We start from the raw sequence: 17738 nt of genomic DNA, 5'->3' as shown, positions 1-17738 counted from the left end.
GATGAAGGGTTTGATTGTGAACGCATATAGCAGAGGACTCGAAAGACACCCCTGAAGCACACCCGAGCCAACCCCAAAGGGCCGTCCAATCCAACCATTCACAAGCATGAAGCTTTCAGTCCCTCTGTACAAAGTCTTCAGCCAATCGATAAAGCCCCCCTCCAGGCCATAATTGCCAAGAAGCATTCATAGATACTCATGATTGACCCGATCAAAAGCCTTTTCTTGATCCAATGCCAGCAGGTACGTTCCCCAACCTGAGCCCTGCACCGTTCCAGGGCCTCCTGGACAACTGACACCACTGAAAAAGTGCTTCTGCTATGAACGGAACAGTGCTGGTGGTGAGAAAGTAGATTACCCGCTACAGATGATGAACGCCAGAAAATGATTTTTTCCAGTATCGTTCTATCAACATTAAGAAGGCTAATGGGCCGCCAGTTCTCAATTCTTGAAGAATCTTTACCTTTTGATGGAAGAATCACCGCAGATTGTCCCATGGAGAGAGAGAGTAAACCCTCTCTCAGATAGCCATTAAAAACCTCCACCAAATACAGGGCCAGAGTAACCTTAAAGTGCTTACAAAACTCGGCTATCAGTCCATCTGGCCTTGGCGACTTCTTAATGTCAAGCTTATCAATAGCCATAACCATCTCTGCAGTGATGTCCCCTGACAAACTCAACAAAGAACTGCCATTTCCCAGTCCTGGAATAGAATCCAGAAAACCTGACATGCCTGCCCGATCAAGGTCCCTGCTGCCCAGGAGGTCAGCATAATATGACCTGGCAGTTTCCATGATCCTCGACTTGGAATTGTTTAACCAGTTCCGGACCGCCCACTGCAAATATACTGTGGCAGGCAGCCCCTTCTGCGCAAAGCAACGTGGGGGTACATCGGCCGCGCGCCTGGTGCTGGGGGCGAGCTGCTGGCGGCACGCAGCCACCCCCACTAGGCAGCAGGGATGACAAAGCATGGGGCTGTTGTTTTTTTGGGAATGTTATGTAGCACTACCCCCTAGAGGACTGCTGGATATTACACTTTAGGGATTCCCCTGGGTTACCCGTAGCAACTGTTTGCAGAAACGTAACACTTTAAGTTCTTGGCTCAGTCAAAGATCAGTCCAGGGGTTGTTGTTTTGGTGGTTTTATTTAAATTGGGATGGGAGAAGGGATGAGTGGGATACTCCAACTGTTAACTATTCACAATGCTGGGGACTTCTGACTTGAGGATGCTACAAGGCCGCTACTTCATCCTGCCACTTGAATGTAGATGAGGTAAGTGTTCCCATAGTATTTCTCTTCAGGGTACTCCCCTAGTACCCCCTTTCTCTCTGTGCTAGCTGACACCCGTCCACTGACTCTACACTCCGGAGTGGTCCCCTTTCTGGGCAGACCCCTGGGCAAGTTCCTCTGTACATTTTTTTCCAGATTCTCCAATGCCCCAACTCCTATAGTCAGCTCTCCTGGACCTCTGGGTTAAGCCTCGCACCACCGGTACACCAGGCCGACTGCCTGTGACCACCACCAACTGCTGCAGAAGAGGAGGCAGCCACCACCCTCCTTTTGGGACCTGGCTTCCCATCCAAAGACCTTTACCTGATGTGCCCATGGCTTTTTATACCCTGTCCCATAATGGTCAGGTTTCCTCCAGCATCCAACGTGCCTCCCCACTGTATCTGCTGGGGACACTCCCTGAGACCAGATGAATCACACACTGGGCACACTGAGTAGACCCAACTATAAATCCTGCTCCCTGATAAGCAGAGTGCACAAATATTTTGCCTGCTGCTCTTCTGGTAAGCAGAGAGAGACAAAACTACACTCTCATTCCTAGCACCTGACTTGGAGGGTGCTACATCCACCCCCATCAAAGGAGCCATGTCCCCACTGGCTCTGGAGCAGCCGCCCCCTACAAAATTTCCTACCAAAAATTTCAACGGAGTATCCCACTAACCTGGAAAAGGGGGAGAGGGAAAAGAACGAATTTACAATCAATAAATTATGTGAAAATATATATATATATCTCTGTACAAAATATAATACACATCAGGTGCATTAATGTAATGCACCCCCCACCAAACAAAACTCTGTTAGGTGGGTAAATATGGCATCCTATCTAACTAGCTACAACATTGCTTCCCATTTAACCTGCAAAGGAAAAACAAATTAGACACTTCCGCAAATTACACATTTGATCAATCACATTTCTATCTTAAGATAGTGAGAAGACCCTATCCCCAGAGGCCATCTTCTCACCCAACATCCCAGAATATGGAATCTGGTAGATGACCCTTCCTGTAGTCTTGACCCGGCGTTCAGTTTCACTCCTCCAAGGTGATGGCCAAACCCAATCGACTAACTATCTACCACTAGTCATGGCCACATGGTCACAAAGACATGTGGAGTCCATTAGACTAGTGCTCACAGTGTCCCTCACATCTGCAGCACTGAGGCAACATGTCTTCTTCACACAGGATTTTTGTTTTCTGGAGCCTGAGCAATCTTTTCTGACCTGTGGGGATCAACAGTCTCTTCAGGGGCCCCTTGCACTAGGGTACCCCCCACCAAAGAGACTTCAGTCTATCAACCTCCTTCTGGGTAGCAACCCAACAAAGTTCCATTTCTGGCCCGTTGGCCCAGTAGGATCTCCACAAGGCATATTTATGAAAGAGTCTCTTTGCAAAGATTATAGGAAAGAAATCCGCGCTAAGGATATCCAAGGAATAGAAATAAATAAATAGATTTGAATAGGCTGCGGCCCACCCTAAACTACAGTCAAAAGACTGTATAAAATATTGGGTTGGGGATGGATTATTATTAGCCATTTGGACTTTATTCCAACCAGCTATCTAGCTGTCATAGGCTGTGCACTTTATAGCACTATTTGTTGTGATATTCACTTGGTTATTCGTTTCAATATCGTACCTCATCACTATTTTATTTTTAGTGTAACTAATTATTTTGTGTCACCAGCACTTAATACTTTATTATTGTATTCATCTATTTATTTACTTAATTTATTCACCCACATATTTATATCCCACCTGTGATACGCACTTTTTCACATTTACACAGGTCTCCATCACTGTATTTATTTAGTTAATTTATCTATTTACTTGCAGTTTTTGTATTTCACATGCACTTTGCACTTTATCATTGGCTATTCACTTAGAGTGTTTTTATTACATGTAGATTGTATATTTATCTATTTTTAGTGTATATTGTATTTATTAATTTATATACACATTTGTAGTGCACATTTTACACCACTTGCATTTTACTATTTATCGATACCCACCATATAGGCAGCGCCAATTACCCATCCCCCACCCAATCTTTGCAAAGATTCCTCCTCTTCAGCCCGATGGCCCAAATTACTCCACGGAGTGTCCTTTCAACTTGATGTGATGGCCCAAAGGATCTCTTTAGTCAGTGTTTCTGACTAAAGAGGTCTCTTCTCTTTTGAAAGTTGGAGGGTCGGCCCTCTTTAGTAGAACTACTTAGTTGTGGTGACTGTAGATTTCCCAACCCTCTCTTGCAAGGATAGAAGGTGAAAGGGATATTGGGAATAGGGCTTGGGTCCTAGCTACAAGATAAACTGGAACAGAGGGGTTGATTTACTAAAGCCAAACAGAATGTGCACTTTGCAAAGTGCAATTGCTCCAGAGCTTAGTAAATGAGGTAAAGCTTCACTTTGCAAAGAATACCCATGCAAGAATTAAGAAAAAAAAACAAAAAAAACATTTTTGCTTGTACATGATTGAAAGATGGAAGTCAGAAGAGCGTCTGCTCAGTTACTGAACTGTTCTTGTAGAGTGCAGCTGCACTTTGCAAAGTGCACAGTCTATTTGCCTTTAGTAAATTAACCCCATAGTGTAAACTTCTCCGGGAAGAGACTGATAGCAGCTCTTGAGATACACTGGACTCACCTGCATTGGCCGATCAATGCGACGTCTTAAAGCCCGCACCCAGTGTGCCTGACCAGCCGAGCGACACATGTGAGATGGCACTGTAGGAATTTTTCTGCCTAGTTCTTTGTTGACAAGATCCAGCTCATTCTTGAACATTTCATACACTTGTACCGTCTTCTTGTCAAATGTACGTTTTATGGCCTGGAGGACAAGGAACATAAGGTTACACAAGGTTACAGCATGTTTTGAGGTTTACTTCACCTATAACAGAAATATTACTTCTGAATTGGCTGTATAATAAAGTAAATAAATAAAATAGACACCAATCAATACAGTAATGCAATCATTTTAAAAAAAATAAATAAATAAAAAATTTTCATGCAACTAGGCTAAAGCTGGACATACAATAAAATTTTCTTTAGCTTTTTTCCTTTAGATCTACCAAAACCATATAATATGAGGTCAAACCTAAACACTTTCAATTTGTATGCAATCAGGCAGGTCCTTGCACTATAGAGTTGAAGGCTCTGATGAAGGGAGCTTGACTCCCGAAACACGTTAGCGGTCCTATCTACAGGGACATGTTCCATTCCATGTGTGGTGGATTCTTATAATGCGAATTTATTCTTTTGGTTTGTGAGTATGTTTTTGGCATTTTATTAAAAAAATCTTTATGGTGACCAAGGGTAATGCACTAGGGCAGGGATCCTCAATCTATGGCCCTCCAGCTGTTGCGGAACTACACGTCCCATGAGGCATTGTAAAACTCTGACATTCACAGACATGACTAGGCATGATGGAAATTGTAGTTCCTGAACAGCTGGAGGGCCATAGTTTGAAGACCCCTGCACTAGGGGTTTGCACCTCCTTTTTTCTTTTCTTTCATAGTTGAAGGTAAATCTAAAGGAAATTGAACAACAAAAGTTGTATAGTGTGTATCCAACTTTAGTAGCTGAATTTGACTTGGCATCAGTCTTAATGTAGTCCCTGTACAGCAGCAGTCAGACTGGGAGATGGGCGAAGGCCGCACCAGCAGCCAATCAGGTGTTCTGAACACATGTGTTGACAAGGAACATGCTGTCAGTAGGAGTAGGAAAGAGGGAAATAAAAAAAAAAATGAGTGCTGGGTGCTCATCTTAAGAGTCCATCATAATTTATTACTGGTAATATTGAGACAACAGGAAGAAAAAAACAACGTGTTTCAGGGGCTAAACAATCCCACTTCATCAGGACTTGGATAAAAAATTTAAAATATTTCAATAGGACTATAAACATATACTTCCGCCGGAAGTCGTACACTCCAGCTGATTGAGCCGCTTGTGTCGTTCCTATATAAGGAGCGTGATGCCACACACTAGCCACGCCCCTAAGGTTGTCATCGCTGACGAAACGCATTGGGGGGACTGGGACGTGGGACATCATCACGCTTTGGGACGCAGCGGCCATCTTTGTGGTTGATAACTAAGCGCTTGTGATACTCTGCTTTAATGTGAGTGTATATTATCTCCTTTATCATTAAAATTGATATTCTTTGAACGTACAACCCTATGAGCATCTCCTTTGTTTCTGGGGCCTTAGACATCTCTGGATGCCTAAGTATATGAAGACATTGCTATTGAGTATCGTTCCAAGTCAAAGAGATTGGCTGAGTCCATTTTGGGATGATTTATGCTCTATCAGAATCAGCTGAAGGGTAAGAGACAGTGTGGTTGGTGTCTGGTGGTGGCTTTCATCTATTCTTCTGCCTGATCAACCTATTCCCCCACAATCTGCATACAAGTGCTATATATGGACTGTTCTGATTAGCTTTAGCGCTACACCCTTTTTTGTTTTAGGACTATACATACAGTATAGAGGTTCCTTTACGCTATAGGTTCATCTAAGACCCAATAAAGGTGGGTTTGGGTCCCCAAAAACGTGTTGGATACTTTTATCTCCCTGTTGTCTCAATTTTACCAATAATGTTAACAGGCTCTTAAGACGAACAGCTGGCGCTCTTTTTTTGGCAATTTCTCTTGAATTTCGAGGTGAAGACAAATGCCTGTTTTTGGGTGGCCCCACTGTGTGGTAGAGGTGCTGAGGTTGTCATCAAGCCCAACCAATGCAACCCTAAATAACAGATAAAGGATCCGTGTCCAGAAAGGTCAGTGGTGGCTTGCCACAGTGCTACTGTTCCTACACTGCCCAATCGCAGGCTGCCAAACAAGCTGCTGTTAAGGCCTGTGCTTGTAGTTAACATTGGAAAAATCCTGATGAAGGTGGGCACTTGGACCGCCGAAACGCGTTGGCTACTTCATTGGTTTGTACCCTTGACTTTTAATGGAATAAAGCTGTATCTGGACCTCTTAGCAGTAGTGTGGTGTTTTATTTTCAATTCTCATTACAAGTACAGGCTAGAGGTAGGGAAGTGATGAAGCTGTATTAACTAACTGCAGTGGAAAAAAGTGAGGTCACAAAATGTGGCTCTTTGGTCAAGCAGGGTTTTGTGAAATCAGGACTGGATGGACAGGGATACAAATCCTTTGGCAGGTAAAACCGTTTTTATAAAGAAACTGGAAACGTGAGCTGCTTGCCTGCAGTTAACTTTTAACCACTTGTGGACTGCTCGTCCGCAATGTACTGTGGACGGGTTCCCCCGTGCAAGAAAAGTGACGTATATATATATATATATATATATATATACATTGCTGCCTGCTTCCAGGTTTAGGGTGGGCACATGTGCGCCCCCCACTAACACTAGCTGTGATTGTACACAGAGGGAGTCTGTCAGCAAGTCCCAGCCAATGATTTACAGCCAGGACCTGCTGATTAGCTGTGTGCAATAACAGCCCAGAGTTCTGTGTCGACAATCAACACAGAGCTCTGTACAGCAGCAAAGCAGGCATAAGAAAGAGAGAGAGATGTTAGTAAAAGCAGCACACTTTACACACATTACACATAGTTAGGCACACATTTAACCCCTTGATCACCCCTGATGTTAACCTCTTCCCAGCCAGAGTCATTAGTACAGTGACAGTGTATAATATTAGCACTAATCACTGTATTAGTGTCACTGGTGATGTCAGTGGCAGTTAGTCAGTTCCCCCCAGCATTAGTTAAGTGTTGATTTGCTAAAGGCAAATAGACTGCAGTTGCACTCCGCAATTTCAGTTGTTCCAGAGCTTAGTAAATAAGCAGACACTCTGCTGACTTCCATCATCCAATCATGTGCAAGCAACAATGCTGTTTTTTATTTTCCTTGCATGCGATTGGGTGTTCTTTCCAAAGCGGAGCTTTACCTCATTTACTAAATCCTGGAGGAACTGCACTTTCAGAGTGCAATTGCACTTTGCAAAGCGCACAGCCTATTTGGCTTTAGTAAATCAACCCCTAAGTGGGGTACACACTATAAGAAAATGGGGCAAACGATCGTCCGATTTTCCTCGTTGTTTCACAGCAAATCGGAACCGATGAACGGAAATTCGTACGAAAATTATTGTACGACAAAGGTTTTTTTTTTTTTTTTGTTTATTGTTTCTGATCATGCGCAGTTTTTCTTTTCTGATTTTTCTTGTACACAAATCGTACAAAAATGGTACACATTAAACGAAAATCGTTTGTTTTTTTCCGTATGAGAAACATTTTGGAGTGTGTCCCTTCGAGAATTTTCGTACGAAAATTCAGAATCGGCTGTCGAAAGTTGTGTACACACTATACGAAAATCGTACGAAAATTCTTTGGACGAAAATGTTCGGCCGATTTTCTTATAGTGTGTATGAGCGTTTAGTGTCAGATTGGCTGCCGCACTATCGCAGTCCCGTTATAAGTCACCGATCACCGCCATTGGTAGTGTAAAAAAAATTCCAATATATACACCATAGTTTGTAGACACTATAACTTACACATAAACCAATCAATATACACTTATTGGGATTTTTTTTTACCAAAGACATGTAGTGGAATACATTTTGGCCTAGATTTATGAGGAAATTACATTTTTTTTTATTGGATGTGTTTTATAGCAGAAACTAATATATATTTTTTTTTTTTTCAAAATTAATCGGTCTCTTTATGTTTTTATCACAAAAAATAAAAAAATGCAGTGGTGATCAATTACCACCGAAAGAAAGCTCTATTTGTAAAAAATTATATAAATGTACGTATCGGCTCTCGGGTTTTGCGGCCGCCGCCATCCAGAGTAAGGGAACCCGGCAGTGCGTATTCGCAAAGCGCGCTGCGCTTTGTAATTGGCCCCACTGTGGAGAAAAAAAGAACAGGTACCCGTTCCCCCCTCCCCCCTGAAAGGTGCCAAATGGGGCACCAGAGGGGAGGAGGAAGCAGATCAGCGGAGTTCCACTTTTGAGTGGAACTCCGCTTTAACTGGTTGCTGACCGCCGCAAGTACATATACTGCGGCAGTCAGCCCCGGCCAGGCAAAGTGACGTATATATACGTCACTAGCCTGTCAGTTGCTTGTGAGCCAATAGCGGGCGAGCGGAGGCGCGCGCCCGCCCCGGCTCGTTCCCTGGGAAGTTCGTGCGTGTGACCGGCGGACCCGATGTCCGCCGGTCACTCGCGATCATCCTCCGTGAAGGGAGAAAGGCAGGCGGCTGATGTAAACAAGCCACCTGTCATTCTCCCCTGTGTAGGAATAGTGATCATACGGTTCTACTATGTAGGACCGTTGATCACTGTTCCTACACTAGTAGCCATGTCCAATCACAGTAAGAAGCACGCCCCTAGGGACACACTTAACCCCTCCTTCCCCAATAAAGTTAACCCCTTCCCTGCCAGTGTCATTTTGCAGTAACAGTGCATATGTATAGCACTGATTACTGCAGTAATGTCACTGGTAACCCCAAAAGTGTCAAAAATGTCAAAAACCACCTCTTGTGGAATTCTCTACCACAAGAGGTGGTTTCTGCGGGTAGTATGGTGGCTTTCAAAAGACTATTAGACGTACATCTCAAGGATCAGAACATTCAAGGGTATGAGAGATGATTACAGCCGCACACACCTACACAGGTTGAACTAGATGGACTGTTGTCTTTATTTAACCTCACCTACTATGTAACTATGTAACTATGTAAGGGTCCGATCTGTCCGCCGCAATGTCGCAGTATCGCAAAAAAAATCGCAGATCGCCGCCATTATGCGTTAAAAAAAAAAACACCAAAAATGACAGAAATCTTTACCTTAGTTAGTAAACGCAATAACTTTTGCGCAAACCAATCAAAATACGCTTTTGCGATTTTTTTTACCAAACATATGTAGCAGAAAACAAATTGGCCAAAAATGTTAAAAAAATTTAGATTTTTACATTTTTTTGGGGGGAATTTCATATAATAAAATTTGAAAAATATTGTTATTTTTGCAAAATTGACGCTATTTTTTTGTTTATAGCGCAAAAAGTAAAAATCGCACAGGTGATCAAATACCATCAAAAGAAAGCTCTGTTTGTGGGAAAAAAAGGACGTCAAATTCGTTTGGGTACAGCGTCGCGCGACCGCGCAATTGTCCGTTAAAGTCACGCAGTGCCGAATCGCAAAAAAAACCCTGGTCGGAATGGGGGTAAAATCTTCCGGGGCTTAAGTGGTTAATAACATTCAATTACAATATGATTTGTGTCCCAATTGTATACGCTATTGTTTTTTCTTTATTTGCTCTTTTTTCCCCCACGAAAGTGGAGTTACCCTTTAAGTGCTGGGATCAGTTTTACCATCAGATTATGTGATTTGTGATTTTAGGTTTCACAGAATCTGCTTAGAGTAGAGCAGGAGCACATTCTCCTAACTTCTGCTGCTCTCTGAACCCCTGTACCTCCATAGGAGGATGCTGCAGCCCTCACTCTTCCTTGCGGTGGCACCTCACCTCTCTGGCTGACAAATGGTGGAAGACGTCCAGCAGTTCAACCCCCTGCTCTGCGCTGCGCACCGTCTCGAAAGCCGTCATAATAAGATTTTGCATCATCACCTCTAGATCCTTCACACCGGCTCGGAACCTGTAGGTAGAGACACAATGAGGAGGTAGAACAGGAAACTATTGGGATGATTACATGGAAAGCAATGCCAATGTTAAAAAGTGAAATAAAGTGCTCAGCGTGTGATGGACAGTTTCTTGGAGTAACATCGGGAACAAGGTTGGGCATACAGAAAGCATTAGGTAGCAGGGGAGAGCTGTGGCAAGCTCTAATGGGCATAGAAGAATGAGAGAAATGAAGTAGTAAATATATTGCCCTGTTGAGTAGCTGTCACAGAATAGAGAGGATCTTATAGGGTAAATTTACTAAAAGTAAATAGACTGCACACTTTGCAAGTGCATTTGCACCTCTACAAGTGCAGTAGCTCTGAGGCTTAGCAAATGAGGTAAAGCTTCTCTCTACAAACAATACCCAATCACATGCATGGAAAATGTAAAAAAAAAAAGCACTTTTGCTTGCACATGATTGGATGAGGGAACGCAGCAGAGCTTTCCTTCATTTACTAAGCTTTGGAGCAACTGCGCTTGCAGAGTGCACAGTCCATTTGCCTTTAGTACATCTGTCATGCCTTCAGCTTAGAAATAATTAATGTTAGTGGAACTTGCAATACCAATATTGTCCACAAGATGCCACTGTGACATAGACTGTTGTTATACAGCACTTTATAGTATCTCTTGCTCTCTATTGCTGGATATTAGTTCCACCCCTCTCTGAGAAAATCTCCATTTTAGATTTACCTCATGGACACAGCCAGACAGCATCTGAGGTTCCTGTGGGAAGATTCCTGAACTCCTCTTGGAAGCATCGCTGGTATGCTCAGAACTGTTAGTTATATACTCAGTGCATATATTTATGTTTGTATACTGATTATATGCCTTTATCTGTTTATTTACAGTTTCACCTGACATAACAATCCTATTTGCATATCCATCTGACTTGTAACCTGTTTCATGTGACCACCATTCTTTCACTGGAATAAAGCCTTAAGTTACAAAAGGACTAGTTATTATAGGATTAAAGGTTTAGCTGTATGTTGAGCTGCACACGCCTGGGGCATACGTGTAGTGAGAACAGAACAACATCTATCCCTATGGGGTTAATTTACTAAAGGCAAACAGACTGTGCATCCTTATCATCCCTGGGGGGAATGTGTGAGTGGCAACCTCAACCTCCCCCATGACTAAGCTCGAATAGGCGGAGCGAAACACATTGGGGGCATGGCCTGTTCAGGGTCCAGGCTGAGGTTGCCACTCACTCACTTACCCCAGGGATGATATGGATGTGCGGCCATTGGGATGACCCCGAGTCATCACAGGAGCTAGGAGGAGCTCACTCTCATGCCAGCACTACCAGCGGCGGATGTCTAGGACTTGTACACCGTTAAGAGACCTGAGCAGCACACCATGCACTTTTCTGGGTCACAAACAGACAGAGGGGTTGGTTTACTAATAGCAAATAGACTGCGCACTTTGCAAGTACAGTTTCTCCAGAGCTTTGTAAATGAGCAGAGGTTCTGCTGACTTCCATCATCCAATCACGTGCAAGCAAAAATGCTGTTTTTTTTAAATTTTCCTTGCATGTGATTGGGTGTGCTTTGCAAAGTGAAACTTTACCCCATATACTAAGCTCTGGAGCAGGGGTGTCAAACTCAATTTCATTGAGGGCCACATCAGAATCAGGGTTGTCCTCAAAGGGTTGGTTGTATCCATTAAACTATGCATGTACTTAGATACTTAGAAGTATGCAGTGTACAGAGTGTAGAGTTCTCGAGGGTGCTACATACAGAAGGCAGAGTTCAGGGGTGCAGTATGTACAGACTGCAGGGTTGAGGAGTGTATGACATACAGAGTGCAGGGTTTATGGGTGTGCTATGTACAGACTGCAGGGTTGAAGAGTGTATGACATACAGAAGGCAGAGTTCAGGGGTGCACTATGTACAGACTGCAGGGTTGAGGAGTGTATAACATACAGAGTGAAGGGTTTATGGGTGCGCTATGTACAGACTGCAGGGTTGAAGAGTGTATGACATACAGAAGGCAGAGTTCAGGGGTGCACTATGTACAGACTGCAGGGTTGAGGAGTGTATGACATACAGACTGCAGGGTTTATGGGTGCACTATGTACAGACTGCAGGGTTGAGGAGTGTATGACATACAGAGTGCAGGGTTTATGGGTGCGCTATGTACAGAATGCAGAGATAAGAAGTACGTGGTGTGCAGAGTTCAGGAGTGTGCGGAGTACAGAGTGCCCTCACTCCCCAAAAAGCTACCTTACATCTCACCTGCCTGGCTCTAGTATCTCCCGGCAGTGTAGGTGGCTCTGCGTCTCTCTCTCACTTGAAGGGAGATCACTGCTGTGCCCTGCTGTGAGTGCATGCAGGGTAGGCAGGGATCTGCAAGAGTCGGAGGTGGCGGAACGGAGTTCCCCCACGTTCCAGCTGAAAAAAAGTCTTGGGTGTGAGGGACACATGAAATGGCCTGGCGGGTCGGATTCGGTCCACGGCCCTTGTGTTTGACACCTGTGCTCTGGAGCAACTGCACTTGCGGAGTGCAACTGCACTTTAAAAAGTGCACAGTCTATTTACCTTTAGTAAAGAAACCCCATGTGCTCTTTGCAAAGTGCAGTTGCTCCAGACCTTAGTAAATAAGGTAATTCTTAACTTTGCAAAGAATACCCAATCACATGCAAGGAAAATAGCAAAAGAAAACAGAGTTTTTGCTTGCACATGATTGGATGATGGAAGTCATGCTCATTTACAAAGCTCTGCAGGTACTGCACTTGCAGAGGTGCAACTGCACTTGCAAAGTGCGCAGTCTATTTGCCTTTAGTAAATTAACCCCCATGTGTAACCAATAATAAGTGCTACAAACTCTAAGAAGGGCCCCCTGAACCTTTCAACAAGGTTCAGATTGCACTGTATAATATATGTACAAAAATTGTGACATGACCCTGTATATAGTGGTGAAACCACATCCAATAAATATGTAAAAATAAAAAAAGGGGAAAAAACCCTAACGGTAATAGGTAAAGGCACCCACTGTTAATCTCATGAAAAAATATACGATACTCGAATGTATCAAAACATACAAAATTTATTATGGTGATATATTAGAAAGATTCAGTTCATAAAAACCATCACATGAATGAGTATGCACAAAAGTGCTAAGCAGCATGCTCCTGAACCAAAAGAACCCATAAATGGCCCAACATATGCCAGGATCTGATATCTTTGGGTCACAAGGACAAACGACCTCCTATGTCCGGGTCAAGAGGGTTCCAATATGTAGATGCCAATGGATCGCTACACGTTTTGCTATACAGATTCCTGCTTTGATGCAAAACTAATCAAAGCAGCCTATAGATCAGTGATGGTGAACCTTGGCACCCCAGATGTTTTGGAACTACATTTCCTATGATGCTCATGCACTCTGCAGTGTAGTTGAGCATCATGGGAAATATAGTTCCAAAACATCTGGAGTGCCAAGGTTCGCCATCACTGCTATAGATTATGTAATAATTGTAATAAATGGGATCTTTGGTTTTGCACATGCATGGAATGCAGCAACCTGTGACTTCCATGCCCAGTCATTGAAAAGCCATATCCCGATCTAAAACTACTATACAAGTATGTGAATTCTGCATTGGCTTACAGGCAGCCCTCTGAACAGAGGTATACCCTCCACCCCCAGGCCTGGACAGACACCTGAGCACTGCAGGACAGTCCCCTGATGAGGCCGCTGGTGATGCAGAAGAACATGATGGATGACGGGCACACACAGCCCTGCAGTGACTCCAACGACCTCCAGCAGAAGAGACAGAGCCAATGCAGCAGCTGAGAGCTTTGGGAAGGAGTGGAAGAGAAGCAGCTTTCGGCTGCTGCATGGAGAGCCATTTAGAGCATTGGTTCTTGTAATTTCCCCACCGCTGCACCAAACACCTCCTTCTGTCCATGAATTCCCCTCATGACAGGGAGCCTGCAAGCCCCCCCCCCTTGGAGCATGGGCTGGGTCACAATTGCAACCTTTACATCCCAGGTAGTTTTGCCACTGTTGTGGGAGAAGTCCAAAGGTAGATTGCTGCAGAGAGCAGCTTATTCGCTAGGGCAGGTATTTTAATAGGAGTTTTAGAGTTTGGGCTTTTTTGAGTAACATTTAACCACTTAAGCCCCGGAAGATTTTACCCCCTTCCTGACCAGGGGGTATTTTGCGATTCGGCACTGCGTGACTTTAACGGACAATTGCGCGGTCATGCGACGCTGTACCTAAACGAATTTGATGTCCTTTTTTTCCCACAAACAGAGCTTTCATTTGGTGGTATTTGATCACCTGTGCGATTTTTTGATCATGCACTTTAATCAAAAAAAGAGCGACAATTTTGCAAAAATAACAATATTTTTCACATTTATTTATATGAAATTCACAAAAAAAATTTAAAAATCAATTTTTTTTTAAATTTTTGGCCAATTTTGATTGGTTTGCGCAAACGTTATTGTGTTTACTAACTAAGGGAAAGATTTTTGTAATTTTTGTTGTTTTTTTTTTAACGAGTAATGGTGGCGATCTGCGATTTTTTTTGCGGGACTGCGACATTGGGGCGGACAGATTGGACCCTTGACTGACATTTTTGACACTTTTGGGGGTACCAGTGACATTACTACAGTAATCAGTGCTATACATATGCACTGTTACTGTAAAAATGACACTGGCAGGGAAGGGGTTAACTTTATTAGAGATGCAGTGACTATGTGTGTCCCTAGGGGCGTACTTCTTACTGTGCAGGGACGTGGCTGTGTGTATAACAGCACAGATCAACGGTCCTACATAGCAGGACCGTTAGATCAGTGCTTTTACACAGGGGAGAATGACAGGCGGCTTTGTTTACACTAGCCGCCTGCCTTTCTCCCTTCACAGCAGACGATCGCGAGTGACCAGCGGACATCGGGTCCGCCGGTCACACGCACACATTGGCTCCCAGGCTAGTGACGTACCGGTACGTCACTTTGCCTGGCCGGGGCTGACCACCGCAGTATATGTACTTGCGGCGGTCGTCAACCGGTTAATTGATCAGCCAAATAAACACTCACATGTGTTCCATAAGAATGTGCATATCTAGTAGTTCCAACAGAGGGGTCACCCAAGTTCCAGGTCGGTAGCCAGCTGCTGCTAGTGGTGTGGAATGGTACGAGCTGGGTCAGAGCTCCTCGGATGTAGAGAAGGACTTCTTTAACCACCGTGTAATGGGGAAGTGAAGTCTTGCCCGGTGGACGGTCTTGTTGCCCTGGTAATGCGTTACGGAGGGCCAATGAGCTCCTTTATCAAACCATGAACTTGGGCGACCCCTCTGTTGACACTACTAGATATGCCTGATTGCATACACATTGAAAGTGTTTAGGTTTGACCTCATACTATATGGTTTTGGTAAATCTAAAGGAGAAAATCTAAAGAAAATGGTATGGTGTGTATCCAGCTTTAGAGGCGCCCACCTGTGTGTTTTTTTTGTTTAGTGCCGGTTCACACTAATACGACTTGTCAGGCGTCGCGGTCCATTGAGTAGTACAGGACTGGTTCTAATAGGAGCGACACAAGTCGCTCCGACTTAGAAAAAGGGTCATGTACTACTTCGGGGCGACCTGGAGCGACTTGCATTGACATTCATTTTATGAAGTCCGTGCAAGTCGCGCCGAAGTCGCGATGCACGCGACTTCACAGGTCGCCCCCGAAGTCGGAGCAACGTAGTGTGAACCGGCACTTAGAGTTTGGAAGGCACCCAAGCTCATCTCTATTTTTGAGTAACAGCAGAAAGTTGTGGGAGAAGTCAATATGCCAAAACGTTGAGCACCTGTAGAGAGTAGTTGATTTGCTACTACAGGAATTTGAATATGTGGGGAGAGTTCGGAGGTTTTGAGAACCATTTGAGAGTTCTTGAATAGCTGGAAGATCCGGAGTGCCAGAGAACAGTTGAGGGTACCTAGGGAGAGATTTTGAGTAACACTGGAGCATTTTTTTAAAAAAAGGTGGAGAGAATTGTTGAGAAGCTCGGGAGAGTTCTGGAGCAACACAAAGCTGTTGAGTAAGTGGAGGATGAGTGGTGGGAAAAAGTAAGTGATTAGCAGTAGATGACAGTTAAGAGAAAAAATACTTTGCTGAACAACAGTGGCAAGTTGAACTAAGCAGTAGGGGGGATTTACGAAACGTAGTTGGATATTTGAAGAGCTGCATAAAGTAGTTTGAGGAAGTGGTTTTCCCATGAAATACTGAGATTTGTGTGGGATTATTGTACAATAATAAGAGGCTGAAAAATAGAGATGCAATTGCAGCAAATTTCAGCAAATTAGTGCATTGTTCTCCTAATGCAAACATTGTGTCACCACAATTCACATTATGGGGATTCACTGTAGGACAATACATGTTGTATGATAGCCAAAACCTTCTGTAACTGCGTTTTCCTGGAAAGTGTTACTTATTTTGTCTGCATTCACTACAGTGGTGATCAAAAGTTTGGGCACCCCAGGTATTAATGTGCATAAAGAAGCCAAGGAAAGATGGAAAAACCTCCAAAAGGCATCAAATTACAGATCAGACATTCTTATAATATGTCAACAAAAGTTAGATTTTATTTCCATCATTTACACTTTCAAAATAACAGAAAACCAAAAAATGGCATCTGCAAAAGTTTGGGCACCCTGCAGAGTTAATATCTCATACTGCCCTCTGAGTCTTTCAATTCTTGTTTGAGGTATCTTTGCCCATTCTTCCTTACAAAAGTCTTCCAGTTCTTTGAGATTTCTGGACTGTCTGTCACATACTGCTCTTTTAAGGTCTATCCATAGATTTTCAATTATGTTGAGGTCAGGAGATTGTGAAGGCCATGGCAAAACCTTCAGTTTACGCCCCTTGATGTAATGCCCTGTGGATTTCGAGGTGTGTTTAGGATCATTATCCATTTGTAGAAGCTATCCTCTCTTTAACTTTAGCTTTTTCACAAATGGCATCAAGTTACCATCCAAAATTTGCTGAAATTTTATTGAATCCATTTTTCCTTCTACTCGTGAGATGTTCCCTGTGCCACTGGCTGCAATACAACCCCAAAGCATCATTGATCCACCCCCATGCTTAACAGTTGGACAGAGGTTCTTTTCATTAAATTCTGTGCCCCTTCTTCTCCAAACGTACCTTTGCTCATTCCGGCCAAAAAATTAAATTTTAACCTCATCGGTCCACAGAACTTGTTTCCAAAATGCATCAGGCGTGTCTATATGTTCATTTGCAAAGTTCAAACGCTGATTTTTGTGGTGAGGACGTAGAAGAGGTTTTCTTCTGATGACTCTTCCATTAAGACCATATTTGTACAAGTATCCCTTTATAGTGGAATAGTGTACCACAACTCCAGTGTCTGCCAGATCTTTCTGGAGGGATCGTGCAGTCAAACGTGGGTTTTGAATTGTTTTTCTCACAATCCTGCGAGCTGCTCTGTCTGATATTTTTCTTGGTCTTCCAGATCTTGCTTTAACTTCCACTGTTCCTGATGACTGCCATTTCTTAATTACATTCCGAACAGAGGATATTGACATCTGAAAATGCTTCACTATCTTCTTATAGCCTTCTCCAGCTTTGTGAACGTCAACTATTTTCAGTTTCAGTTTTCTAGACAACTGCTTAGAAGTTCCCATGGTGCTGATTGTTGGGGCAAGGTCAGATGAGTCTGGGCATTTAAAACCTTTGAGATTGACATCACCTGGTCTTCCCAGACGATGATTGAGAACAATCCATGACACTGGCAGGTCTCAGCCTTGCAAAGGGGGCAGTGCATGCTATAAATTCTGCAGGGTGCCCAAACGTTTGCAGACGCCATTTTTTTATTTTCTGTTGTTTT

General features: G+C 43.5%; 1 protein-coding gene across 1 annotated transcript in view; it reads right to left on the bottom strand.

Moving 5' to 3' along the window:
• Positions 1-17738, bottom strand: part of DNAH2 (dynein axonemal heavy chain 2) — a gene marked incomplete at its 3' end in the record, with an annotated part of 417940 nt that overhangs the window by 282361 nt on the left and 117841 nt on the right. The window contains exons 12-13 of the mRNA XM_082254654.1: positions 9758-9887; positions 3927-4109 (exon numbers count right to left, since the gene is read on the bottom strand). Coding sequence (XP_082110780.1) covers positions 3927-4109; positions 9758-9887 — 313 coding nt within the window. The remainder of the gene's footprint in view (positions 1-3926; positions 4110-9757; positions 9888-17738) is intronic.

The sequence above is a fragment of the Pelophylax lessonae genome (genome assembly GCF_965119305.1).
Source record: "Pelophylax lessonae genome assembly, chromosome: 4".
In the NCBI taxonomy this organism is placed as follows: Eukaryota; Metazoa; Chordata; class Amphibia; order Anura; family Ranidae; genus Pelophylax; species Pelophylax lessonae.
The sequence above is the reverse complement of the archived record's forward strand: the minus strand, read 5'-3'. Positions and strand labels throughout refer to the sequence as shown.